Here is a 26,538-nt window from a genome sequence, read left to right on the forward strand (position 1 = left end):
TTTTTTTAAGTTTCCGCGGTACTTTTTCAGGACGAACCAGTGAGAAAGGCATACCAGAGCCATATAACAAAAATATGGAAATGGAAAAGTCTGAAAAACCGTTGTGTCCCACTCAAGGTGTTACGTTGATCAAAGTGCGCCGACATATGAGGTGAACATGTCAGTTTAGATATTGGACTTAAGCCCACTTTTCTGTGGCAACGCTAAGAAAATATTATGCATGTATCTTTTTCACCCTAGGGTTTGACATCACATTGCTCTGAAATATGCCTTCATAAAGGTGTCAAACATTTCAAAACATCTTGAGGACACATAGCTGAACACAGACAGTCACTTGACGTGTGTGAACACCGCAGAAATATGACATCTCCACACGTCACCTATGCATGTCAGTATGACATTCCAAATGTATAAGTCATTTAATACCTTTTTCCAAGCAGTTCTACTTAACCTTACAACACAAGGTCACCACTTTATAGATTTCTTGTCTTAAATATGTACATGTACTATTGGAATTCTTCAAAATTAAATTCATAATATGCATAATATGGAGCTAGACGTGATGATAAACACTTGTTTATGATCTTAAACTTGTGCAAATGTAAACAAAATGATTCACATGCTAACAATTGTCATGTTTTATGGCACTGGAATTAGCAGACAACAAGGTTAAGTTTTAAATTTTGTATTTAAAACTTTAAAACATTCATTTTTTAAAAATGACAATAAACTGTTTATCTTTTTATATTCAAAATATAATAAATCCTCAACCAGAGCTGTTTTTTTTTTCGATCAATAATCATTCTGCCTTTTACTATCATTTCTGGGTCATTTTTATTACCCTGTTTTTTTTCCATCTGTAGCGTCTTTAGCCAACAGTGAGTTGTTAAATCATTTTTTCCATAGCTAGACGCTAAACAAGGGCCTTACCTGGACAGCCATCAGCTGGGCTCTGGGGTCAAACACTCGCAGCATCTTGTCCTGAAAAGATGAAGAGAATAATAGACTTTTTGTAAATGACTCCACCAACGCAGAAAGCAGAGCATGGCTGCCAAGAATGTATTTTTCGGTTAGTCACATCTTAATAATGAGGAAGGTAACTAGAAGAGTCAATAGTGTCAGACCTCAACCCATTTGCTCAGGATGTGAATTATTACATGATTATTACTTCATATTAATAAAAAAATCATATTTTTTATTTTATTTTATTTTATGTGACTCCATGTTCACTCTCGTTGTAAGAAAATACACTGACCTCTCCACAGCCTCAATCATGTAGAGCCCAAACCAGCATTCAAAAGCCAATCAGAGCCCTTCAAGCATGATTGAAAGGAAATGGGGCCTAATGAGATCAGGCTGTGAGCGAGCGGGACGTTCGTGAAGAGTCACCCAATACCACAGTGTGACTGTGATCACAGCCACACGTAAAGCGGCTGAAAGAGCAGATCGAAGGGAATGATTCGGCGGGCTGGGGCAAACTCACACACACATTTCACACTGGGTGACCAGTAGTTGTCCAGTACTTGTCTTATTATGTGAATGATTCAAGCAAGTTTCAAACACCTCTGTGAGCATATTTACATTGTAAAACCCAGAGGGAAAACCACCAGGATGTCTTGTTTCTATGAAGACGTGTCTGAAATTGCGTATCTGAAATTGCGTGTCAATACGTTGCTGAACCTGCCTGCAGCTGTGTCCATACCTGTGTGCACTGTTAATGCGATTCTCTTTCCAGATGCACCTATGAAATTAATACACCGTGTTTCTGGTGGTCCATGTCATTTCATCTCCATACATGCCTACTTAAGCTTCCATGACTGTCAGTGTCTATATATTTGTACAGAACACACACACACACAAAGAAGCACACAGAGAGAGAGAGAGAGAGAGCCCACCCACGTCCATGATGCCCCATGGCTATATCTTCAGGGCGCCTGTGACCTAAGCCTGAGCCAGCAGCTCACAGGACTGTGCAGAAACAACACACACATTCACACACAAATATAAACACACTTCCGCACCACATGGCCGGTGACCTGATGGGACCATCACTAGAAACTTCCAGCCACTGAAATATATCTTTAATATATCAAGCCGACACCAGAGAAGCAATGATATAGTCAGACAAAGACACACACTGTGGTGCATGTTCTTTGTATCAAGGCATACTGTAATTTTATGTTCAGTGTCGACCCTCCTGGAAGGAAACGATCTCCTGTGCAAACACACAGACGAGGGCCTGCTCACTTACAGAGGTTTCCACCAAGCAAACACGTTTAAGGCCTATGACAATAACCCACATAAACACACACACACAGTGATCCACCTCGACTCATAAACGCACAGATGGGGGGCCCAGATAATGGTGTGTGTCTCAGAGTGTCTATGCGCTGGGACGGCAGCTGTTTAATCAAAGTGGCCCGGTCTTCATTGTCAAGCTGCCGTTAATGAGTTTTAGCTGTACACAACTTTCACATGGTCGCAAACACACACAGACGCTGGGAATCTTCAATCCGGGGTGCTCTCTCCGCTCAACAAACAGGCCGCGCTACCAGCCTCTGGTTCCCAGTCTCCCACGGATACAAGCCCAAGCCTGCTGGGATCGGCAGGTTGGAAACATCGGATGGGATCATCAATCCAACCTGAGAAGCTGTGAAAACAGTTTTCAAATCCAAAGCACATAAATCCTGTGAGACAGTATCAGTCACCTCTAGTCACACTACCTTCCAATACATCGTGAATGTAATCACTCCATCATGATTCGTGCTCTCGAACATGATCGTCACCCCATCATCCTCATCCACCACAGGCCTGCACCCCAATGTTTACCCTTTAAAAAGGCCAGGGGATTGGACACACATGTCTGGCAGCCCTATTTGCTTTAATAAGCTGAATTGGAGCGATAGAAAGGGGCCTTTCTGGCTAAATGACACCAGAGCAGAAGAGGGTATGAACTTAAGAGGCCCCACATCTCTGATCCTGGCTCGCACAAACCCCCCACCCACCATCGCCGACATCCTTGTTCTTTCAGGCTGCATGAAGTCTGATGGCCACGTTGTTAAGGGCGATTATCCTGTCAGGATTAGCGTCACAGCATGGACGGAGCGTGTGATGGTCGGAGTAATTTGTTACCTTTCAGGGCAAAGACAAACAGAAGGAACCGGACTGACACTGATAGATGTTAACCAAAGACAGGTGACATATATTTATGTCAAAGTTTATTCAGGTTAGCATGCAATTATACTCATCTTGTGCTCCCCAATTATCCACAGGGGTCACATTTTCACGTCAATCAACACCACTATTGGTGACGTTTGGAAGCACGAAGTGAGGAAAGAAACACGGAGACTCTTGCAAATTACAATCCTCATCCAACTCATCCAGAATCTTTGCAAATTCTCAAGTCAGAGTAGAGACGTGGGCCCAGTATTGTTTAAGATTGGAAAGCTAGATTTACCAAACTAGAGCAGCACAGACGGAAGAGCGGTTCATGCTGAAGTTTCTTTCATCATGCAAGAAAAAAAAAGAGAAACTAATCATGGGACAAAATTTCCAACGCACTTAGGATAAAAGGGAAATGTTGGCAAGACCTTTGTGTGTTCCTTGAACTGATTTTACATCCTTTGAGTTGCCCACTAAATTAAAAAAAATAAGAAGTTGGATCAAGCGAAAAAGGGAGATGAAACTCCTTGCCACACATAACACCAGTGTCTTCCCCCATTTGGAAAAATGCTCAGCAACCGCAAGAGCTTGACCTCAGAGAGCAGAGGCAACACACAGCAGGGACTGAAGGGAGACGTCAGTCTCGTACCTTAAAGAAGCAAACACTTATAACCCTGAAGAAAGCTCCTTCTACTTCAAATGAGTGGAAAGAATCTCAGTGATCTGTTATGACTTATATGTCTAAAAAGGTAAAGGCTTAATTGGGTATTTCTTTCTCAGGGCAGCCGCTCAAGTAGTCTCTCTGTATCTGGTACTGGCTTTACCTTTATCTGCTCGTAGCTCAACAAAACTAAAAAGTAAGAGACTGCAACATGCGTACAATAGTCCAAACTCTTTTATACACAAAAGGGCAAACAGAACAAAGGTCAAATGAAGCCCTGTTTTCATGGGTTTATGTCAACAGATGAGAGGGATGAAGAAAAGCGATCAAATGATGTGACCTTTTTTAACCATTTCATTTTCAGTCGGAAAATAAACTCCCGCCACAATCAGTTTTCAACATCCGTTCAGTCTTCATCTGAAGGCAGATGTGTAAATACCGGGCACATTTTATGATCAATATCAATGTCTTAACACCCTTCAAGTTACTCTTATGGGCGATAAAACTAAATGAAATGATGCATTCATTAAAAACAAGTCATAAATATCTATAATTTCTTGCTTCACTGGCAAGCAGACGATCTACTTGTTAGGGCGTGAAGGTCATAAGCGTCACATGAAGGCCACTGCCTTGAATTAAGTTTGCACCACAACTACAAAAGCGTTGAATTTAAAAATATAAACTCTTGAGCAGCTCTGCCAACATCATTACCGAGACCGTCACATGTTTATCGGCCGCAACCCCCAAAAAACGACTGTAAACATCAACTCGCTAATGACCATCTTGAACTCCACCCATTTTACGAGCCCAGCATCATCATGAAGCAATACACACTTTGCCAGCTTCAACGGCAATTGGTTTAGTGCTGAAACTGACTAAACAGCTCCATCTAGCGGCCAATGACAGAACAGCGAGTAAATAATTGTATTCTGCATTTGTTCCCTGCTTCTTGGAACATGAATGGAGACTGTAAAATGATCCACAGATGATCAAGTAAAAGTAAACCTTTAAATGAAGAAGTTATCAAAGATTTACCTTGCAGGTAGAGGCCAACAAGGAGCCATCCTGTTTCCAGCTCAGACTCTGCAGCTGATCACTGTGCTGCTCCAGAACTGAAGACACAGAGACAATAAGAGTAAGTATCCTTCTCCTGTTGCATTGGCGCATTATTGCATCACGTAACAAACAACTGATGTCACTGCAGCCAGATGGAAGGGGGAAGATGAAGCCAAAAACGAAGCACACTTCACAGGATCCGATAGACCAAAGAACAGAGCGTTCTTATGCTTTTGGCGTGGGAGAAGTGACCAGCATGTGTTAGATCACAGCAAAGTTTGTGTGAATATTTGACCAGGACAACATCAGACAGATGGAAAAGGAAATTGTTAAGACACAAAAGGATGAAACAAAACACAAATCTGTGAGCGGTTTGTATTTATCGAAATGAAAATGAGAAAAATAATCTCCTGAAATGGTTGAAACTGTTGACATGTTGTTGTAACCTTCTCTGAATTTAATTGCAGCTATGTTGTGTTAGATCTTTTAGTGCACGATCTAACACTGATTTCAAGATAACACCAGATCATACTCAAATGATATTGAGATCATGATTCCATTCTCAAACTCTCTTCAAGGGGGATGAAATACACTGTGACTCATGAAAGGTTGGATCAGCAGTGAGCAGCAGCAGCAGCCAGGGCAGCTCTGATGGGTGAACAGTGATCGTGTGGTGGGGAAAGGGAAGTCAAGGACCATCCTGAGACCAGTATGAGCAGACTAGGAGCAGGACTGCAAACCATGACATTACCTGTGCTGCTCCCGCATATAGACAGAGCCACAGGGCTGCAAAATGTAGGCAGTGTCAATCAGACAGACCCCAACACAAAAAAGAAAAGCAGGACACCAACCAAAATACACACATCTGTTACACACAGAACATGAAGTGACAAAGACTGAAAATTCTAACTGTGATGTGCAAAGACGACATTGATGCTACATGTCCGGACGATACCTGCCAATGGTGCATCAGTGCGGCTGGTGTCCCATATTAGCGGAGACTTGGCGGTGCAGACGGCCAACACTCCAGATGATGTTGGATGGAAAAGCACCAGCTCAAGTCGGCCTTGTCCAGGACTAATAGTGAGGTCTGGCTCAGTCGACTGCTCCACCTCTGGGTCACACAGATGCCACAGCTTCACCTGTGATGAAGGAGAACCAAAACATTCCTGGAGGTCCAACCATGAATATTAACACGATATGAATCCTGAATTTCATGTTTTATAGAAGTAAAAACACAAACAGAGAGGACACTCTGACTCTTGTATTACGCTCGAATGAATATTGAACAAACAAACCCACACTCTGAGTGCAAGTCGTTTTCCATTTGACTGCATTTACACAGGTTGATGAGGTTAACCCAACTGCTGAGTCGGATGAGCTGCACACGCTCTGCATATTCCAGCACAAGTGTAGCAGGAAAATAGTGCTGAGTGCATGGAATCTTAAAAAGATTTTAAACTGAAGAAGCGAATTCAAGACTCCAAAATAGTGCCAGAAACAACAAGGCTGTCCAGCAGGATGGAGAGATGACTCGTATGATGTGCTGACTTCTAACATTACGAGGTCATCTGGCCATTTAAAATAACATGAGAACAGTGATCGCAGGAAGAATATTTTAATATGTTTTGACTTCATTCAAGGATGCATTTTTATTTCTCCATGCACTCTGGTATAAGAAGAACCAGAAAGTAGCTTGTGCAACCAAAAGATTATTACTTGCTTATTACTAGTATTATTATCTTCACTACCACTGACAAAAATGTGTCGTATTTTGATCCCTTATGAAACTAAGGACTTATTAGTTGCTACATAGGCTTGTATGGCAGTTGCTGTTGAAGATGATATTTCCCCCTTTTTATTATTATTTTTTAGGAGGGTGATATCCTAAGCATGATTGACAGCTGCAACAAATGTGGAAGCGTTCCAACCTAACTAACATTTTAAGAGGCTAACATCAGCTGTCATAACAATTAAGTCCCAGCTAATAAATGCAAGTTCTGTGCTGAGAAGCTCGAATGAGGCCCACCATTTCATCTCCAGAACAAGTGGCCAGGAGACTCTCATCAAAAGGGGAAAAGTCCATGTCAGTTACCAGATCTGAAAATGGAGAAAATGTGCTGAGAAATCAAATGAACTTTAGTTCAAGGAAGTTAGATGATGATGATTACGTACCAGAATGGCAAGGAATCTGAGTAACGTTCCATAGTCCATCAGCACCTGCCTTGACAGTAGATAGACCCAACATGGTTCCACCTGCACGCAATCATTGAGGGCAGAGTGTAAGCAGAACTACAAGGACAAATCTAAAAAATGCAACTAGTAACAGCAAAGCTCTGCAGGTGAAGATTTGAACTGAAACTCACCCGCATGCTCAGTGTTGTACACCACATATTTGGAGTTGGCTTTGATGTGGCTTCCTTGGCCTGAAAAGGAGCCAGCATGGACGTTCTGGATCCACTCCTGAATTTCAAAACAGTAACAGGATAATCATTTGCAAGGTACAGATGTCTCACCATATAGCTGACAAGTCAAAAGTCAGCATTTAAGAGTGTGTAAAGTGTTTGAAAACTCCAAGCCAAGTTGAAAATGAAGGCGAGCCAAGAGTGCAGAAACAGGAAGGATCTTGCTGAGACACAACAGGCTCTGTATGAAGAAGTGAGGAAGTGGACTATCTTTCAGTGCAGTACCCCAGAAATCAACCAGGACAGCACAGATGGTCATTTTAATCCTGAAAAGCCCAATTTTATTAACTATATAGTGAATATAATACTTGAAGAATACATAATTAGACAATACAAACCATTGATTTAAGGAGGCAGGTTTACTTAACTCTCACTGAGCAAGGTTTCTTCTCTTTTGCAAATATGGCCGAAGAATGTATAACATTCAAATATATTTTGAAAAGAGGTACACAAAAGGCCTCTTTCAATTTCACATCAAACTCTCATTGCATCAACGATTAGTGGTTGTTTTCATCGGCAAATAACCTGCTTCAAAAACTTCTGTTTCTGCAAGCGCTACGATGTGTTTAGGAAGCTAACATCTCTGATCAGTTCGCCTCATACAGTCGGAACTCTGAGATATTTAAAGGACTCTAATCCAGTTAATGGTGCTTTAGCAGGCTGCTCTGGTGAACCCATCATTGTTTAAGTGGCCATTAAGTGTTTCAGGCTCCAGACACTAGCATCACAGCACCCATTACATTGATAGTGCATTGATTTTATTTTATCTTTATTTGTCTCAAAGATGGCATCAACAGCGGTGGTGGATATGATAGTTATTGTATCATTACTGTATATTTACATGGATATATGAATAGATTCTTTAACACTTGCATCAGATATCTTGTTGCTCTTTCTGTCACTTCAGCTCTGTGACAACTCTACAGGTTATTGAGTGACAATATACCAGAACTCTGGTTCTCCTAACATCTCTGCATAATAACCAAGAACCAATTTCGTTTCCATAGTGACAGGCGTGAGCAGAAAACAAAGTTTGAAGTGGTAGGACAAGTCAGCATCAATGACACGCTGAAGATGGATTTCAGGAAATGTCAAACATCAACTTGCATCTTTGCTAACTGGCCTACAGTAATTAGAGGGTAAACTCGCACAAATGCACCACCTACTGTCCTAAATTCTGTGCAGCGATTGGAGGGACACAAACAGCATCCACAGCAAATACCTTAGATTTCATTGTCTCTGTTAAAAAAGTGGGATTGCATAACAAACCTGAGCAGGAGGAGTTGAGTTGGAGCCTGAAATAAACGCGCTCGGGGGTCGACAAAAATGAGAGTTGTGAACAAGAGAATGCAGTTCCTCCCAGACAAGTCCCCTCATGCACACGGACCACAGATCAGATATTTCGGAAGGATACTGCGTCTACAGCACCATGAATATATTGTGATGACCGTGTTATGAATGTGTTGCTTTGAACATCACTGCAGTGTCCGCGCAGTGTGCATGCACGCCACTACAGAAGACAAAATATTTGAATGGAAACACTTGTAACCTGGTTGGCTAACAACTTCACGCTCAAGATAGTGTTGTTGTGAAACTGAAATTTAGGGAGTCTGTCGATATGCAGGAAGTTCCACACCCCCTGCAGCAACTCGTTCCCCATAAACACCCATCTATGTGCAGTTTTTGCAAACGCCAGGAAGCGATGCTAATGTTAGCTATGACACAAAAAGACGAATTACTGACGCATTCGGCTACTCACATCTTTCTTGCCAATTTTCGGAGTTGTGTTTTTGAATTTTGAGGTCTTAAAACGATTCATTCTGCCCTCTCGGATTCACTTTCGTGCCTTCCGGGTGTCTCTGTCGAGCTGGTTGGTGGTGGTATTCGGCACAGGGCTACCGCGGCTACAGCTGACAGCTCAGGTTGGTCCAGGCGACAGTGAGCGCTCGCTTTGCATTAGCGCGTTCCCCGGTAGGGTGGGGCTACTCCAGCGGCGTGCTGAATGAACGGCAAATCATGTGATTTTTCGGACAATTGGGTCAATAAAACAAATACACAGTTTTAACTTGTCAACTTGTTAGTTAAATTTGGTAAAAAATAGTTCAAATTATAATAATATCAATGAGTATATAGCTACTGAATGTAAATAATTGTTTTTCTTAAGTTGTGTCGTGATAAAAAAAAGAAAATTTAAAGTAAAATCACATATACCAATTTGGTATATGAAACAGTTTTTTCGAGGAACATGATTAAATACAAAAGTTTAATTCTCCAGTCGTTTATGTGGAGTTCATTCGCCAATGTTCCGTCACGCCCCTTTGTCCTGGGCATGCGCAGTTTAGGCAAGGGTCGGCGACTTGGGGAATGATGGCGTCTTCAGCAGCTCGCTGTTCCACACGCTGGTTTACTGTTATCTTGTCCTCTGGACGTCACCGTGTCTCCGGTGTCATTGCCACTTCTCCCTCCGATACATTTCGTGGTTTCTCAACAGTGGGAGCCGGGAAAATATGGCGCAAAGGAAATCTTGCGTGCAAACAAGCGTTGACATTGAGAGGTTTGTGACGTATTGGCCTTTGCTATGCTAAGCTAAGCTAAATTCAAACATTCCCGATGTCGTCTGGTTTGATCTATTGCGAGTTATTTCTTCTATTTCATCTGATTCAAACCTCATCAATGTTGGGAACGATTGTAAAGCGAAGCATGCCTCAATGACGACATGTTGTTGGTGCAATAAAGTTGAAGTTAGTTTGTCTTTCCAGAGGATTCTATACTTGTGCCATTGGATTTTTGGTTACATTTCAGAGCCTGGACCAAGTGTAACAATCCACTTCACCTTTCTTGGTTTAACGGAAACTGTCAAGAACCAAACGAAACATTTCTATTTTTTTATTTTACATCTTGCAGGTTTCAATTCACCGCATGTCGTCTGCATTCTGCCATTCCACACAAGTGCCCCTGCAAGCAACAAACAGGACTACTACAAGATCTTGGGAGTACCGCGCACCGCAACTCAGAAGGAGATTAAGCAAGCATTCTATCAGGTCGGAACAGCCTAAAATAAAAACATAGACTTACACCTGAGAACACAGTTGTGAAGTTTGTGTTTACATTTCCTTAGATGGCCAAAAAGTACCACCCTGACTCTAATAAAGAGGACCCACAAGCGAAAGAGAAATTTACTCAGCTGGCTGAAGCATATGAGGTACTTCGGATGCTTCATCACAATGCATTTGCATTCATGTTATAATACTCCTTCCATTTCAGGTCCTCAGCGATGAAACAAAAAGGAAACAGTATGACACATACGGTTCTACCAACTTCAATGCTGGCCAGGCCGGTGGTGGACAGCAGTATTGGTCCGGTAATACCAACAACGTGAATCCTGAGGAGCTCTTCCGCAAGATCTTTGGAGACTTCTCTGGAGGCCGTGGTTTTGGTGACTTTAATGCCATTTTTGATCAGCCACAAGAAGTAAGTTGGATTTTCCCTGATTTATGTGATATATTATTTAGATCATAACAAAAGTGGAGTGGGTAAATGTTGACAGAGAACAAGACATTTAGTATACTGATCATGCGTGCTCTTTTCCGCACAGTACATGATGGAGCTGACGTTCACTCAAGCAGCCAAGGGAGTAAATAAAGAGATAACAATTAACATGGAAGCTGCTTGCCAGCGCTGTGACGGTAAAGGACATGAACCGGGGTCAAAGGTCCAGCACTGTCATCATTGCAATGGATCAGGCATGGTAAGATCTTTAAAGTTGCTTTGTGTCTTCATTTAACTGACCTCCAGTTTTCCTCAACATAGGAAACAGTGAACACAGGGCCATTTGTGATGCGCTCCACATGTCGACGCTGTGGTGGCAAAGGGTCGGTCATCTCCTCTCCCTGCTACTCCTGCCGTGGGACTGGCCAGACAAAGCAGAGGAAGACCGTAATGGTTCCTGTGCCGGCAGGTTTGTGATCAGTTAAACTAGTTACTGTGTTCACTGACTGATGTTGGCATAGAGATAGCTGTATTTTTGGAATATTATTGTGATGATTATAGCATCATTAGGAATGCTATAAAAATATATTTGTTTTTCAGGAGTGGAGGACGGTCAGACAGTCAGGATGCCAGTAGGAAAGAAGGAGATCTTCATTACATTTAAAGTAAGTTTCTACTGTGTAGTTTTATTTAGACATGAAAGGAAAGTATCTGCTTTCCAACACAATGGAATTGCTGGACACTGACACCACTTCAAATCTCATGTATGTACTAAAGATGACATCCAAACCGATACAGCTCATATTTTACATGTCAACCTTTACTTACACTGTTGTTTTCTCTACCTTCAGGTACAAAAAAGTCCAGTGTTTCGAAGAGACGGAGCAGATATCCACTCTGATCTTCATGTCTCTGTAGCCCAAGCCATTCTGGGTGGCACAGCAAGAGCACAAGGCCTTTATGAAACACTCAATTTATCCGTGAGTACATGCAGAGTGAAGAATTGTATCTGTATATGTAATCATATTGCTTCATTTATTTCCACATTTAGATCCCTGCTGGTGTCCAGACAGATCAAAGAATCCATTTAGCAGGGAAAGGAATCGCTCGTGTGAGTGGCTATGGCTTTGGAGACCACTATATCCATGTTAAAGTTAAAATCCCCAAGTAAGATTTTTTTTTTTTGCAAGCTTTTAAAACTTCAACTGGAAAAGAATTTTGTTGACTGTATTTGTTTCCTTTTCCAGGACACTAACAGACAGACAGAAATCACTACTCATGAGCTTTGCTGAAGACGAGACGGACGTAGAAGGAACGGTCAACGGTGTCACTGCAACCACTTCTGGTAAACCTTTTCATTAAACCAACTCTTGCTTTAAAACTGTCTTCTTGTTAGTTTTATCATCGCTTAATGATTCAGTGCTGAAAACGCAGTTATAGAGGCAGTCGTTAAACATGGCTGATGCTGTGTCAACTTCTGTCCAGGTGGGGGCAGCATTGGTAAGCAGTATGACTCAGAGCAAAGCAAGAAGGATGGAGACTTGAAACAAGATGGGGGATTTTTCTCCAAATTTAAGAAATTATTTAGTTCCTCTTAACAGTCACAAACCAGGTAGGACATTGAGCCATCCATATCAAACTATAACCTCTTCCCAATCGCTTCATATTTTTTCCTACCTGGTTTGTGACTGTCTTCCGACTGGATTGTTCGAGGTTTATCTGCTGAATCTGCTGTTTGACAAAGATATCATGTTTCTGTCTTGTAGGTAAGAGGTCCTCCTGGAATTGAAACATGCTGAAACGACATGGTTGGTAGTGGATGCAGAGCTCAGCACACAGTGGAATGGAAATGCTCAAACATCGATGGACAGCACCTCCATTTAATTGTCTTGAGTTAACGCAAAGCAGTCTCCATGTCGGTGGGACTTTTTTTATATTAGGTTTTCTTGTTGATTGAATGGATACAGAATTATCCTGAGGAATCCTGTTCGAAGTCTTTCACTTGCCCTTGTTATGGAAAGTCGGTCTCCAGTGTCATAATGCTTTCTCTATGATTAAAACCTATTTCATGTGCCAGAGACAGCTCATCTCCGAAAGAAGTTACAGACATAGCAGTTTTGTACATATGAAGCAGTAGCATCTGATGGATAAATGGATTATCTATTAATAAAAGTAACATCTAATACAAATTATTTCGCTGTCTGGATGAATTATTGTGAAGCATCACATTGGAAATCGATCATAATTCTGATGAGTAGTTGCTCTTGTCAAAGTGTGAGTGTAGCTGCATTTTTAATGTTCACTGATCTAATGTTTTTATGCTTTTATTGTTATTTTCTAAAAATCTATTTCATTGCAGGCACAATATTATTTGTCATTTCATGTTTGCTTTTTTGCCACATGCTGTCTTAAGACATTTTCTTTCAAGCTGACATCTGATTTACATGAACCACTGATGAAAACAAGAGGAAAATTAATAAGAAATTTTGCAGCACAGAATGTCCTATTCTCTCGTAAGAAACATCACAGTACAAACTGGTTAGTAGACTTTTTTTATTCATGGGGCATCACGGTGCGATGCATTTTATATATCGGGAGCACATAGGGCATTAAAGCTTTTTCAAAAAGATGAAAATAAATGACATTTTGATTTAAAATCTTCAAAACTGCCCGTACACATCATCCCACTTGTGCAATTCATCAAGATCCCATGTCACAAATATAAACCTGAGTCTCTTCAATACTGAAACACACAATCACTTCCGTCTTTTGGAACAAACAAAACCAGCGTCACAAGAGGAACATGAAACATCCACTTGTGGGATGCCCTGTACCAGAACCGCAGTCACATGATGAAAATGGCGTCCGTCAAAGTCAGAATAATTGAACCACAATACTCCATTGCATATGTACAGAACACGATTTCCCAGTATATTGTGAAAGGAGTGCTAAAAACACTCGATATATGCATCATGACTGAATAAATAAAACCGTTTCAGTGACATCCACAAATCACACACTGAAAATAAAGCCACCAAAACTGAGCTTTAGATGTGTAGTTTGGCCATTTAAACGGGTCGCGGGCATGAATATTTAGTAGCAGCTCAAACAGGCAGCGTTGAGTTAAGCGGAGTATGCAGAACGTGCATCAGTATCTGACTGAATAAGTGAATCATGTTTTAATCTACGAACAGGCCAGTTTCCTACATAAATGTAGAGACGTGCATCACATTTTAAGGACGTGGTAATAACATTTTATACTGTCAAATAACCTGCTAGGCTAAAAGCAAAACACTAGAGTCCTCATGACTTCCTATCTAGCCACTATTGCCTTTGAAAGTTGAAATCGGGAGGCAGCTTCCTAACATGATGGATGGCAGGACGCAGGAGAGTCTGAAGGAGGTAGACTTTTACAAGCCAGAGGACCAATCGGAGCGCAAGGACAAAGTTATTTCCAACGGCAGGTAAGGGTTTTTTTTTTTGAGGCATCCAGATGGGTTTGGTCTGAAATGATCGCTGAGTTTGTGCATCCGCATCCTTTATCGTTTCTCTCACAGCAGCAGATGGATCACATGAGATACCAAGCAGCCAGCCCGGCCAGAGCCGCGAACCAGGTGGCGAACAGGACCTGGCCTGTTGGGTTCCGGAGCATCGCCATGGCAACCTGACAGGCGTATGCAGTTCCACCGGTCGCCGCTGAGAAACAGAAGCACAAAAGTAGACTGACTTTAACAAGCAAATATTTAAAGTTAAAGCCTTTTCCAGCCCCACAGACAGGACAGACACACCACAATTATGTTTAATACCTACTTTCAATCATTCCACCAAATAAAAACACAGGTAGAGAACTCACCCATTTTCGCCGCATAGTAAGGACATTTGCTGATGTCTCCACCCATCTCTCCATGGACTGGCATCCCGGCATCTAAAACTTCGTCCTTAATGGTTTTGCCGATTTCCTCCAACTCCTCAAACACCTGCCATTAAAAGAATGCATCTAATATCTATTACAGTTTCTCTTATTAAATAATCACGATTAAACATGTTTTTATATTTGACAGACTTATGAAATTGAAGTTGAATCTGTCCACATACCATTAAACAACACAATACATCACTAGACAGTCAGGGCTTGTGGACCTACCTCCATGTTAAAGTGGAAAGCCTTGACCGCCTCGTCCACAAGCTTCTTCTTCGTCGCACTGTCCAGTTCTATTTCGTTCATCCGACTTCGGTACAGCTGCTTGAATGCTTTGGCACTATGGATGGCATCAAACTGATAAAATTCCAGTCCTTCTCCGGTGCTGGGGAGCTTCAAAGCTCTCTGCGCCACTTTCTTCAGCACCTGTCCGCCTGACAGGTCCCCCATGTAGCGGGTGTAGGCGTGAGCCACCAGCAGCACCGGGTCATCCCGCCCAACCTGGTGGATCCGCTCCACATAGTGCTGGGTGGCCTGTGAGCAGCTGATCTGGTCCTGCCAGTCATGGCCATAGAAGTACTGGAGGTCTCGGCCCAGAGCATCATGGCGGTGCAGCTCTGACGGGAAATAGATTGGGGCGATTTGAGGGTGGTCCTTGTTCCTTTCCATTTCCTCCTCTATTGCTGTGTATGTGTAGTAGAGCGCCACCGCACCAAGCTGTGGGGCAGAAAAAAAGGTGTTGATATCACCTCCATGTTTCACTCAATACTTGAGATCATTTTTCTGATTTCAAGCAAATAACTGATGTGAATATTTCAACAGTTATATGCCAAACATCCCTCATTCTTCAATGCTGATCTACTATGTTGGTGACCAACCTTGAAAAGTTCCTTACGAATGCGTCCTCGAAGGAAATCCTTCACAAACTGTGTGTTTTCTGCTTTTTCATGAACGTCCTTTGTCCCTGCTGCCAACACCTCTGAGAGATCATCAGGACTGTGGGAGGTGGAGGGACCAACATGACGCGTGATCAGACAAAGGTTGACCATTACAATAATTTCTCTTTCAGCTCTACCTGGGCTTCTCTTCTTTATCCTCATGTACAGGACCAGCTCCATTTGACTTCGCTGGTGTTGTCTCCATGGCTTCTGGCTGCTTATTTCCCTTTGAAACAAGAGAGAAAAATGTAAATCTGTTTGTCTTCATTTTGGACTGAGAGAAGCAGCAAAAATGGAAATGAAAGTGTGTGACTCCAGCTGTCTCCAGTTGCCACTGGGCCATGCATTGCACAACCTTGTCAGCAGGACGAGACCGTTCATGTCAGGGAATTATTTTTGTGTCAACTGACGTTACAAAATCAAAACAAAACACACAAACAATGAAGATAAAAAAATCAATTCAGTACTAACCAGAGCCAGAGAAGGAGATTATCGGTTAAGATTAAGTCATTATTTCAGCAGAACCAGATAAGATGGTAAAATTACGAAAATATATGTATCAACAACAAACAACAACAGGTAGATTTAAAAGACAGTGGACAGCGGCGCAACATGTTAAAGGCCTCCTGTTGTTTACCAAAGGCTGTCAGCAGCTTACAAAGAAAACATGTCACACTAGCAGTTTTAGCCAAAGCTTTTATCCAGAAACCACGGCAGTCACGACAGCATGAAACCAGTCGATCCTTCCTGCGAGAACAATAAATCGCGTTGTTGACATGAGCAAACAGGTCCACACAACTTCGATGGAACCTATCATACAAGACAACAATAACTTCAGATAGCGCTAGCAAAGTTAGCACCCAGCTAACAACATCGTTCATCAAAAACAGCGATCGCTTGATTTTTCGAGGAAGTTAGCTAGCTAAATGTTCGCTGGGCTAAGACGAATAGCGTTTTCTGAATCATAGAAAAGGAGAAATCTGATTACGCAGTGACATTGAACACAAACCTTCAGTCTGCCGGTCCAGTTAACTAATACGCTTCTGTAGTCCAGAGCGCATGCGCGAAAGCTGGTCCTGCGTCGGCTTGATGCGTTCATGGGTCTGTGACTGTTACTTTTTTTGTTGCATTTGTAATGCCTGTAACGTTCTATTTTGAATTGTATTCCTCTTGTTCCTTGTTCTCTCTCTCTCTCTCTCTCTCTCTCGCTCTCTCTCTCTCTCTCTCTATATATATATATACATACATATATATATATATATATATATATATATATATATATATATATATATATATATATATATATATATATATATATATATATATATATATATATATATATATATCATAATCAGGAAAAACTATTAATCCTGACGGAAATTGTGTTTGTAACATGCTCTGTATACAACATATCACAAAAAAGAAATAATATTATAAAGAGCAAAAAAAGTGATACAAAAGATATTAGAAAAACGATGTGCAACAAATGCCAAAGAACCCTTCATTGTAATTTTTTCAGGGATGAATTGTACAGTTTTATTGCCAGGAGAAAGGACCTCCTGTGGCGCTCGGTCTTTGAGATGAGCGCTCTCAGTCTATTGGTCCATGTGCTTTTGTATTGGACCAGGAGCTCATGGAAGGGGTGGGTGATGTTGTCCAACATGCTCCTTAGTTCCAGGAGCATCCATCTCGCCATTACCGTCTCCAAGGAGTCCAGTTTCACCCCCACGACATCACCAGCTTTGCGGATGAGTCTGTTGAGTCTCTTAGTGTCCGCCACTGTTAATCTGCTGCCCCAGCAAAACACAGCGAACAGAATTGCACTGGACACCACCGACTCATAAAACATCCAACATATATATATATATATATATATATATATATATATATATATATATATATATATATATATATATATATATATATATATATATATATATATATCATTATTATTATTACTAAACAGTAATCTTTTTTATTATTAATTCATTTATTTATTTTACATATGTACTCTAGCACAACAAGGATGATGGGATTAATAAAACAAACAATCCAATTATTATGGTACACACATTTAAAATATTTAATACATTAATACATTGAGGACAATTATTGTCCTTATTCAAACAAATAAAAACTAATGATGACGTACACGTGATTTACTCATTATGATCATGAGTCATACACAAAAAAACCTGTGACAGCCATCGCGCATTCTGTTCATGACAGCCCTGCTCATATGGACATGCAGATGGCAGATTCTGCGACAGAAATAATATGTATGGTTGTGTGTTTCTCACAGCGCTAATTATTAGTCTGGCATGCATGCAGTGTCAGATGCCCGGTTGGAGTCACAAATCTTTGCTCCTGCGGCAAGAGAGTGGACGAGGACCAAACAAGATGACTCACTTCCCATCAATGGTGCCAACAATCTGTTGTCATTATGTGCTAAAGTTCTTTGGTGCCACATATGCAGTTAAAAATCTGTATTGTTTTACGCGTGAGTCACAAATTATGAAAAACCAGACTTCTGCTTGAGCTTGGACTTGGATCCCTAAATAGAATTAAATATAGCGCCACTGAAAATAAAATGATTTCAATGTAATTTTAAAGACCCAAATGTATTTCGACGGTAGATTTCCATTACACTCACCACAAAGAGCCTCAGAACAAAAAATAAATAAAGGCATCTTTGGGAGGTCACATAGCCAACAGAAGCTATGGTTTTAAATATCATGCAAGCTGTACTATTAGCTGAATGACTATTATAAAAAATGTAAAAAAAATAAAAATAAAAAATAAATAAATAAATAAATAAATTAAAAAAAAAAAAATATATATATATATATATATATATATATATATATATATATATATATATATATATATATGTGTGTGTGTGTGGTTTAAAATAAAATGTGTGTCAATAAAATGTGTTCTATTCGTGACATCAGAAAAGATCCAGATAATTGTATTATTATATATTATAATCTTGATGCTTCTATATTATTTCATTGAACAAGTATTTAAATATGTAAATAGCTGTGGAACTCGAACCTCTCGCGAGATGTACAGACTTGCACGCGTTACTCAACTTTCATTAATTAAAAAAAAAAAAACAGCCTCATCCAACCATTTTTAAAATACAAGTACATGAAAATAGAAGAATGTGAAAGTAAGCACAAGCGAGTTATTCCTTGAGACCTTTTGTCTTGTTTTATGGCGTGGATGGTCGTAACTTCCGCATCCGTTGATACTTCGTCTCGCGGGCTGGCGCCTAAAGGCGGTAAAAACTTATTTCTCTATGGATAATCCACAACAAATTTATGTGAATACGCGTTTGTTTTTGGAAAAGTTACTTGTTCTCTGTATTGAATTGAGACATGGCGTTGCTCGCTTCGCTGGAGAAGGCGATTAAGCTATGCAAAGAAGAACAAGCCAGACTTCATAGTTGCATTCAACGTCACAGAGAATTACTGATCGCCCTGTAAGTATCCATTTCTCTTTCAACTGTTACATACAACTTTCATGTTGGCAAACGCGTGTATCGCGTTGATAAAGCGAATTCGTGAGCGAGGGGCCCGTCCGGCGCTGTGGCTTAGTTGGTTAAAGCGCCTGTCTAGTAAACAGGAGATCCTGGGTTCGAATCCCAGCAGTGCCTTTTTACTATAATAGCTAGCTGTTGACCTTCGTAAGAGTGGCTGTTACGCATGCGTTAACAATTACGACTGTATCTTGATATAAAAATCATCTCGAGATATTAATTCTCACGATATTACTGTTATTTCGGGATTAAAAAAAATAATGTCATGCATGTTACGTCCAAAAAAATAAACACGCGCATGTCACTTCCATGGCTCTGAACTACTTTGTAATTTCTGTGACATACTTTATTTAATTAATTAATTTTATTTAATTAATTAATTTTTTAAAATTTCTTATGTTCACCATTAGACAATCGTTAAAACAACAGTTTCGGGTGTCTCAAGTTGTAATGTATTTTGCTTCTATCAAAAACAGCCTGGAACATTTTCGTTTTTGTGGCACATTTCCTTCCGATGACCGTGTTGGTAACACTGCATGCACTGTTCTTTTGCAGAGCACCACAACCCAAGACAGCACCCGATGAGTCACAGCCTATTAGACCTGCAGGTAATTAAATAGGTCGCGCTGACATGCAAGTAATTACACAGCCATTTAAACTAAATTACGCATGTATGAGCAGTACAGCGTATGATTCAAGAGTGTATTCATTTGGAAATAACTAGAGTGTGTTGAGACCAACAGCCTTAGCCATTTATAACGTGAGAGTTCACTCGGCCAGTTCCCCCCTCAGGAGACCCTTAATAAATTAATGTTGAAACTGATATGCGTATTTGCTTGTTGATGTGTTAAGAAACAGATACCTCACCAGGGGAGACAGAAGATTTGAAATTGCTTGAGCAAGCCCTGGAGAAAGCGCTGAGGGTCCGTGCTGGTGGAGCACTTTCTAAAAACAGCCGTGACAGAAACAAACATTTTGGATCTGGAAAGGAACAGGCTGCTGGAGTGGGCACGTCAAATGAGGTCAAGCAGGCCACTGCAGGGGTCAAGAGAAATGAACCAAGCATCAGATCCACTTTGAAACAAGCCGCTCGAGATAAAAAACTACAGAGGCCGCCATCGGTGTCAACGTCACTCAGCTCAAAATCTTCTGTGGACGATCACGGCCGACGCAAAAGTACCGTAAACAAAAAGAACCTGCCACTAAAAGAACAGCCTGTGTCCCAGTCGGATGTTTGTGATCGCCAACAATCGGTCACGTCAACATTGGAGTCTGATAATGCTTCATTAACAGATGCTGCTCAGCAGCAACAACAGATGGGGTGTGTTTTTACAACTGGCACATTTTACTGTGTTTGGCAGTGGGATGATTGATAAATATATCTGATCAACTCCTGGCAGAATCTCTTCGGATCAGGCTGCCAGATGGAAGCTTTTGAAGAGCAAGCAAAACAGGTAAATATAATGATTCTGATTCTACAAGACCCACGATGCACTGCCACAGTTCAACGGTTAGAAGAGACTGACTGGCTGGTTGAGACCACCTCACTCACCTTCTGAGTTTGCTAGTTTCCAACCAACCCTGAAAGTTTTACTGAAAAATATTGGTCGTTTTAACTGTGATTCTGTTACAAATGGACAGACAAAGACACATAATATAGACCCTCCATGATTGGTGGAGGTTATCTGTGTTTACATTAGTGTTGCATTTAGATCTAGCTTGACATGCGCAAGTCAGAGCTTTCTTTTTCCACGTCAATAAGGTTCATTAATGGGCATGAAGTTAGCATTCAGGAGGTGTTTTATTTTAACTATAACAGCTCCTGACTGGTCTTCATGAAAACATCTGGAGTCCAGCACAGCCAGAGTCCAAATCCAAGCCCTACAAGACCAAGGACTTGGAAATGTGGTCTTGAGTACTGCAACGCTAAACTCTACCGCCATACATTTTATGTGGGTCAAACTTGGAGGAGCTGATCCTCATCCCTGCTGCGTCACATAATGATTTCCAAAACCATACAGCATAAAGGCTTGAATGGCCGCTATCTTTATTTATCATGATCAAACTGAATTCTAAATCATGATTTTAATTCTGCGATACGAGGAGATTCTGCCACTGCACATGTACGAGTCTGTCAAGAAGGTCTTGTAAAATCTGACGTGTCGCTCATGTGACACACAGGCTAGCAAGTGATTATTTTTTTATTCAGTGTTGACCAGCGGCTGAAAGAAACTCTGACATTGGTTTGTTGTTTTGCTACTTTCCCCGTTATCTTCAGATTGTGGGACAAAGTGGCAGCTGCTCAGAGGAAAGCCGAGCCTGGGAGGAGTCGCTTCGTGGAGAGAATGAGCGCGATGGTATCCTTCCTCTCAAGTGATGCCCGTCACCCTAAAAACACAATTTCCACGGCTTGACCTGTAAACCGTTGGATTTCGTTCCTACCGCAGGACGTGGTTTCAGATGAAATTGGATCATGCGCCTCATGTCTTGTTTTTGACTTTGACCTTGTCATCCTGTTTCCTGCAGTTCCCTGAGGACCGGCCGTGTGGTAGCCCAGATCAGATCAGAGCTCTGGTGGGCAGCATGACTCATCAGGGGAATGAGAATCAGACAAAGACCCTGCTGGACCAACCCTCGCCACCAGGAGCCACAGAGCCCGGTAAAGGAGTGTAGAATTAAGTTATCCGAGCAGACACTCCAAATTAGGATTGTATTAGGGGTGAGTGAATGAAAGACAGATGATCCACACTTTGGATTCGGGCGATAATTTCTGTCTGGGTTTGAATGTGAGATAAATAGAGAAATACATGTGGTGTGTTTTCTCACATGGAAACCACTGACCTCCAGAAATTTGCAGACCATGCCAAAGAACGGAGGAAGCATATGTTTCCTTGAAACTGAATCGCCCTCAGTTCAATAAAAGAGCGTCAACATTATTATTTTTGCTATATTTATAGCAGCCAGGCAGTGCGTTTTATTAATCTGCGCTCTGCTTAATAATCTGCCAGACGACTAAATATGCATTTCCATTCCTTCCACAATCATAATGTGGCGGATTGGGGGGACAGAGTTTCCAGTCACGCCGCTCGCATGACTGTATCACCTTCAGGGAAGAGGTTTTGTTTACGTTTACCAGTTATAGCTCCGGTGCTGTGTAAGTATGCGGCTGGTGAGAGGCGGGTTCGGCTCTTCAATTCCTGCTCCTTCGTTCATTCATTCCTGGTATGATTTGTTAAATGTCTCTGCTTTAGTGCGGTGTTAATGAGCTAATGCAGCCTGTCCTTCTTGGTCAATGGAAAATGAAAACAGAGCTGCAGCGAGATCCTAATTCCAGATCAGGACTTTCCTTGGCCTTGACAGGTCTCCCCGTCTGTGACCAGGTTTTAAACTGTCCATCCTGACGTGGTTAGGCATGGCCCCAGCTATTTAAAGCTGAGGCAGCATTGCAGAAAAAAACGTTTTAGGGTACGGTTGCTCACGCGCTAAAAATAACCGTATTTTCCATCAGAGTGGGAAGCATGGGATCGATGGAGGCCGGAGGGAGGTTGTCTTTACCCTGCTGCTGCAAATCTCGCTCAGAGGGATGGCGTGAAGGCATTGCTGCCTCCAACAATCTGCTACCGAAACAAAGCCGAGTTAACAGAGCTGGAGAGGCTGAGAATGAACGTGGCGCTCCTGCAACAAGAAGTCGTCCTCCAACAGGTAAGCTCATCCTGGACGTGAACCACTGAAGCAAGTGAGAGAGACAGATTGTGTTCGTCATCAACAGGCTCTTTTGGATGCTCTGTCCTCTCAGCTGGCGGCGATTGTTTCTGACTGTTCTGACCCGTCTGTGTTGAGAGGTCTGTACTCCCTCCTGGGAGAAGGAGGGCGACGGTTCCCTGCCATCGTTCTGGACTGCGACTGAACTCAACTCACTTCTGAGTAAAAGGGATTACCAGCTGATATCGGATTCCTCCACAATCTCTCAATCCGCCCTAATCATGCTTAGAGTCATGCAGACATTGGAAGAAATAGTTTTGAATAAATATATTTCTATTTTTAATATGTTTCCCTGAGACACTTAAGTCACTGACGGAAGAAGAACCCACTGACCTTTTCTGTGTGTGATCTCTGGGTGCCTGTTGACAGTGTTTGGACTGTGCTTCATGCCTTTATTATAAATAAATGTGTAAATGGATCAAGCCCTGTTTTTATTTTGGTAGTGGTATACACTGTTAGAACATGTAGATTCTTTGATTTCTATTTTCAGAATCATTTTTAATTCTGAAATATTTGCTTGTCTCAAATTTTACTTTGCATCAAAACATTTGACTCTAGCTGTGGACAAGTGTGAGGACACTTTTCTAGGCATTAAGTCAAAATGTTTTAGGCCCTATAAAATTATGCTACAGTCCAGTTGCGTCCCGCAAGCCATGACTTTTGACACGTTTTATGCGTCAGAGGATTAAACCAATGTGTTGCCAGCTTTTTAAAAGCTATGTATTGAATTAATAACTTCACCCAAACTATTTTGGAGGAGTATTTAAATTGGAGTCAGATATTGGGATGGGAATCGAGTAGCAAGTGTTGGTCTCTTAAGTATAACCCTTATTTTTTTCCTTAAAATATCTTTAATGGTGATGGACTGTTTATTTACTATAAGCATAAAAGTGAGTTCATCTTGGCTCCCAGAAGAGTCACTGTCACCTCCAGTAGGTGGCGCACTGCTCAATGCTTCCATGGAACATGAGCTAGTTTTTAAATAGTTCTCTTCTTGTTGCATAAGCTAGCAAAAAAAAGTATCATTGTCAAGTACAGTGTCATGTGACCTGGATTTTGTTCACATGACGCGGGTCCTTTTTTGTTTTTACCTGCTATAAATGTGTTACGAGGGAGTATGTGCGAGGTAGAAAGGCTCATGGCCACAGATGATCTGTGGAGTTAGTGGGCTCTGCCAGACAAAAAGGCAGATGGTGGTGGGTTCACACAGCAGGACGTGGGTGTTTGAGCCCTGCTGCACTGAACCTCCAGCATCACCAGCAGAGACATGCACACAATAATCCATGTGAGTCACAAATACGCCACACATGGAGAGCACGCCACGAGCCAGAAATGGTCCGGACAAGAAGGGAAATTAGAACCAAAGATAACACGGACCGAAGGTGAATCATTCAAGCGAGAAATGGTTGTGTGTTTTTCTGCAGAAGCGTGAGACTTTAATGGCTTATTAGCAATGCAGTGATGGCCGCCGGTTGGTAGCGCAACTGGATCTGCACGTCTGATGGGGGAGGCTTTTTAAAACCGCATCAACACCACTGTGGTCCCTGTGGGAGTGGCACCTCCAACCACTTTGTCTGACCTGCATACATAACATGGTTTTGTTCAGGAGAGGAGACCAAATTAAAACAGCTCAAGCCTCCTTTTTTTCATCATGTCATGTGACGTATAAATTCACTTCTATAGTGGAGGGCTTCATTAAATTTACAATGGGCGATTTGCACTTCACGGCAAAGCCACAGAAACGGAACAGTGGCACCAGGAATCCCCTTCACTCCTTCCCAGTTCTTTGGAACGGTTCACCCTCACAAAGACCTCACTTCCTCTGAAACACATGAAAAGATTGGTATATCAGGATTTTAGAGGGAGAATCTAGGGTTTAGCAGGCTACAGTACACGGATTTCCCTTTCATTGATCCGCTAAACTCAGACTAACTTGTGATTTACTTCAATTGCCGTTTTCATGGTGAAAGATTAGTATGAAAAAACATAAAGTATATATGACAATGACTAAGTCTCTAAATTGTGGCTTATAATCTTGCTAGACGCCTCCCTAGAATAACATGTATCTTGACCTGTCTTCAAGATAAGCATTCTATACTAATGTTTTGTGTCGTAGTGTGTAGTATACAGGCACTCCACATTCCCTCATTCCTTCACAATTCTATTATGTTTGGATGTCAAGTATTTTCCTCAGTTTCAGTGTTGAAATAACAATTTAAACACCACTTGTGTGTGAAAGTAAAACCCATCAGCCCAATGCTCTTGTCGGTTTGAAGTACTAGCCTCAGCAGATTAGCATGTCATTTGGATTTTTGAAGCCACTTTGTTTAGCCGAGGCTCATATTCATTTTCAGTAATTTGCAAAACTGCAACGAAAATGCCTTGAAGATGACTTTCAAGGGGTTTGTAGTTCCAATTTGTGGATCATAAGGTCTAGTTTTTTTCAATGGCCGTGATGTAATGGAATTTATAAACCCTTGATGTCACAAGTTGTGTGAAATTGTTTCAAATATTAGACAAAGCAATTTTAAACATGACATAGCTGCTCACAATTTTATATAGTTGTGTTCAAGAAAACAAGATATAGAACAACAAAAATGCCATTTAGGTGGGAAAAAAAATTCTAATATCAAAATTAATATTAAACCTGTCACAACCTGTACGACTCAGTCACTGCAATATTGGGAAACAATGTCAAACAATGTCAATCACATGTATTTATTATGACAGTCAATCATTTAATAGGAAATAACAGGCTAAAAGCAATGCGATTTTGCTCTTCAAATATTGGAGGCTAACCACCAACTCAGACTCAGTCAAAGTCATTTTCAGCCACCTGTATGTATTTAAAGGTTCTTCTGAGCCAAATGTAACAATTTATTATCCAAAGGGTTACAGACCTAGCAAGGAGTGGCCTGTGAGAATTCTCCGTTAGCAGAGTACAATGTTTCCTTTCAGCAGAAATGCTATTGTCAAGAACCAGACATCAGACTTAGTTAAATCAGTTAAAAAGATGAACACCTTAACTCGGCAAAGCCGTCGCGATAGATGAAATTGACATGGAAGAGCGAGCAGAACATCAATGGGAATATTTATTGACTACCGTCCTCCCATTCACCAGCTGTGTGCGTAGGTGGGGAGAGTGAGTGGGGGGTGCTTTGGGGTTTTTCAGCTGTGTGCCTCACTCACACATGGGCTTGGTAATTCGTATTTATTATCCATTTTACACAAATCAGTGATTCCACATGCCTCGGGGAAATCAAAGCCAAAGGGTGTGGGCGTTTGGAAATCTAAGATTTTGTGTAACTGCGGTGTTACTACCGATTTCATGTGGCTAGAAAAACCTTTAAGCATTTGCTTCTCCGCTAATAACCGGGGATTCCCCTTCTTTATCCCATTGTCCTTTTGCTGTAGTAACCAATAATCCCAGAGGTCCTCTTTTATTCTGCAGGATAATAATAAAAGACCGACTAAAAGGCAGTGATGGGGAGAAGAAGGGAGCAGCTCAACCCCCTCCCTTCCTAATCTTCATCAACTCCAAT

General features: G+C 41.4%; 4 protein-coding genes and 1 non-coding gene across 11 annotated transcripts in view; 3 read left to right on the forward strand and 2 right to left on the reverse strand.

Moving 5' to 3' along the window:
- Positions 1-9,267, reverse strand: part of LOC128751677 (mitochondrial import inner membrane translocase subunit TIM16-like) — a 73,429-nt gene extending 64,162 nt beyond the window's left edge. For 2 of the 3 annotated variants that reach the window (XM_053852893.1, XM_053852890.1), the window contains exons 1-7: positions 8,614-9,085; positions 7,246-7,342; positions 7,055-7,135; positions 6,909-6,979; positions 5,835-6,021; positions 4,859-4,935; positions 931-981 (exon numbers count right to left, since the gene is read on the reverse strand). In XM_053852893.1, coding sequence (XP_053708868.1) covers positions 931-981; positions 4,859-4,935; positions 5,835-6,021; positions 6,909-6,979; positions 7,055-7,135; positions 7,246-7,342; positions 8,614-8,721 — 672 coding nt within the window. In that variant the 5' untranslated portion in view covers positions 8,722-9,085. The other variant, XM_053852891.1, reaches the window with a different exon arrangement.
- A 425-nt stretch (positions 9,268-9,692) lies between these two features.
- Positions 9,693-13,022, forward strand: dnaja3a (DnaJ heat shock protein family (Hsp40) member A3a). 2 transcript variants are annotated; one of them, XM_053851964.1, is made up of 12 exons: positions 9,693-9,898; positions 10,249-10,385; positions 10,463-10,546; positions 10,609-10,815; positions 10,940-11,092; positions 11,155-11,302; positions 11,434-11,498; positions 11,685-11,813; positions 11,885-12,000; positions 12,081-12,178; positions 12,319-12,445; positions 12,600-13,022. In XM_053851964.1, exons 1-11 carry the CDS (start codon positions 9,709-9,711, stop codon positions 12,429-12,431), a joined length of 1,440 nt encoding a protein of 479 aa, XP_053707939.1. In that variant the 5' UTR covers positions 9,693-9,708; the 3' UTR covers positions 12,432-12,445; positions 12,600-13,022. The 2 variants fall into 2 exon arrangements, with proteins under 2 accessions (XP_053707939.1, XP_053707940.1); XM_053851965.1 differs by lacking the exon at positions 12,319-12,445.
- Positions 13,023-13,372: 350 nt separating this feature from the next.
- On the reverse strand, positions 13,373-16,819 carry hmox2b (heme oxygenase 2b). Its single transcript, XM_053851714.1, has 6 exons — positions 16,700-16,819; positions 15,828-15,916; positions 15,631-15,748; positions 14,978-15,469; positions 14,687-14,810; positions 13,373-14,529 (listed from the first exon to the last, which is right to left on the reverse strand). Exons 1-6 carry the CDS (start codon positions 16,787-16,789, stop codon positions 14,402-14,404), a joined length of 1,041 nt encoding a protein of 346 aa, XP_053707689.1. The 5' UTR covers positions 16,790-16,819; the 3' UTR covers positions 13,373-14,401.
- A 2,108-nt stretch (positions 16,820-18,927) lies between these two features.
- LOC128751333 (uncharacterized) lies at positions 18,928-26,524 on the forward strand. 4 transcript variants are annotated; one of them, XM_053852295.1, is made up of 8 exons: positions 18,928-19,177; positions 19,790-19,842; positions 20,087-20,555; positions 20,635-20,688; positions 21,513-21,591; positions 21,761-21,893; positions 22,743-22,936; positions 26,448-26,524. In XM_053852295.1, the coding sequence occupies exons 1-8, from the start codon at positions 19,074-19,076 to the stop codon at positions 26,478-26,480; spliced, it is 1,119 nt and encodes a 372-aa protein (XP_053708270.1). In that variant the 5' UTR covers positions 18,928-19,073; the 3' UTR covers positions 26,481-26,524. The 4 variants fall into 4 exon arrangements, with proteins under 4 accessions (XP_053708270.1, XP_053708267.1, XP_053708269.1 ...); XM_053852292.1 differs by lacking the exon at positions 26,448-26,524 and adding an exon at positions 23,004-23,393; XM_053852294.1 differs by lacking the exon at positions 26,448-26,524 and adding an exon at positions 23,031-23,393.
- Positions 19,278-19,351, forward strand: trnat-agu (transfer RNA threonine (anticodon AGU)). The gene has a single exon. It is a non-coding gene; the product is annotated as a tRNA-Thr (tRNA).
- Positions 26,525-26,538: the final 14 nt, after the last annotated feature.

Source organism: Synchiropus splendidus, chromosome 19, assembly GCF_027744825.2.
Source record: "Synchiropus splendidus isolate RoL2022-P1 chromosome 19, RoL_Sspl_1.0, whole genome shotgun sequence".
NCBI lineage: Eukaryota > Metazoa > Chordata > Actinopteri > Syngnathiformes > Callionymidae > Synchiropus > Synchiropus splendidus.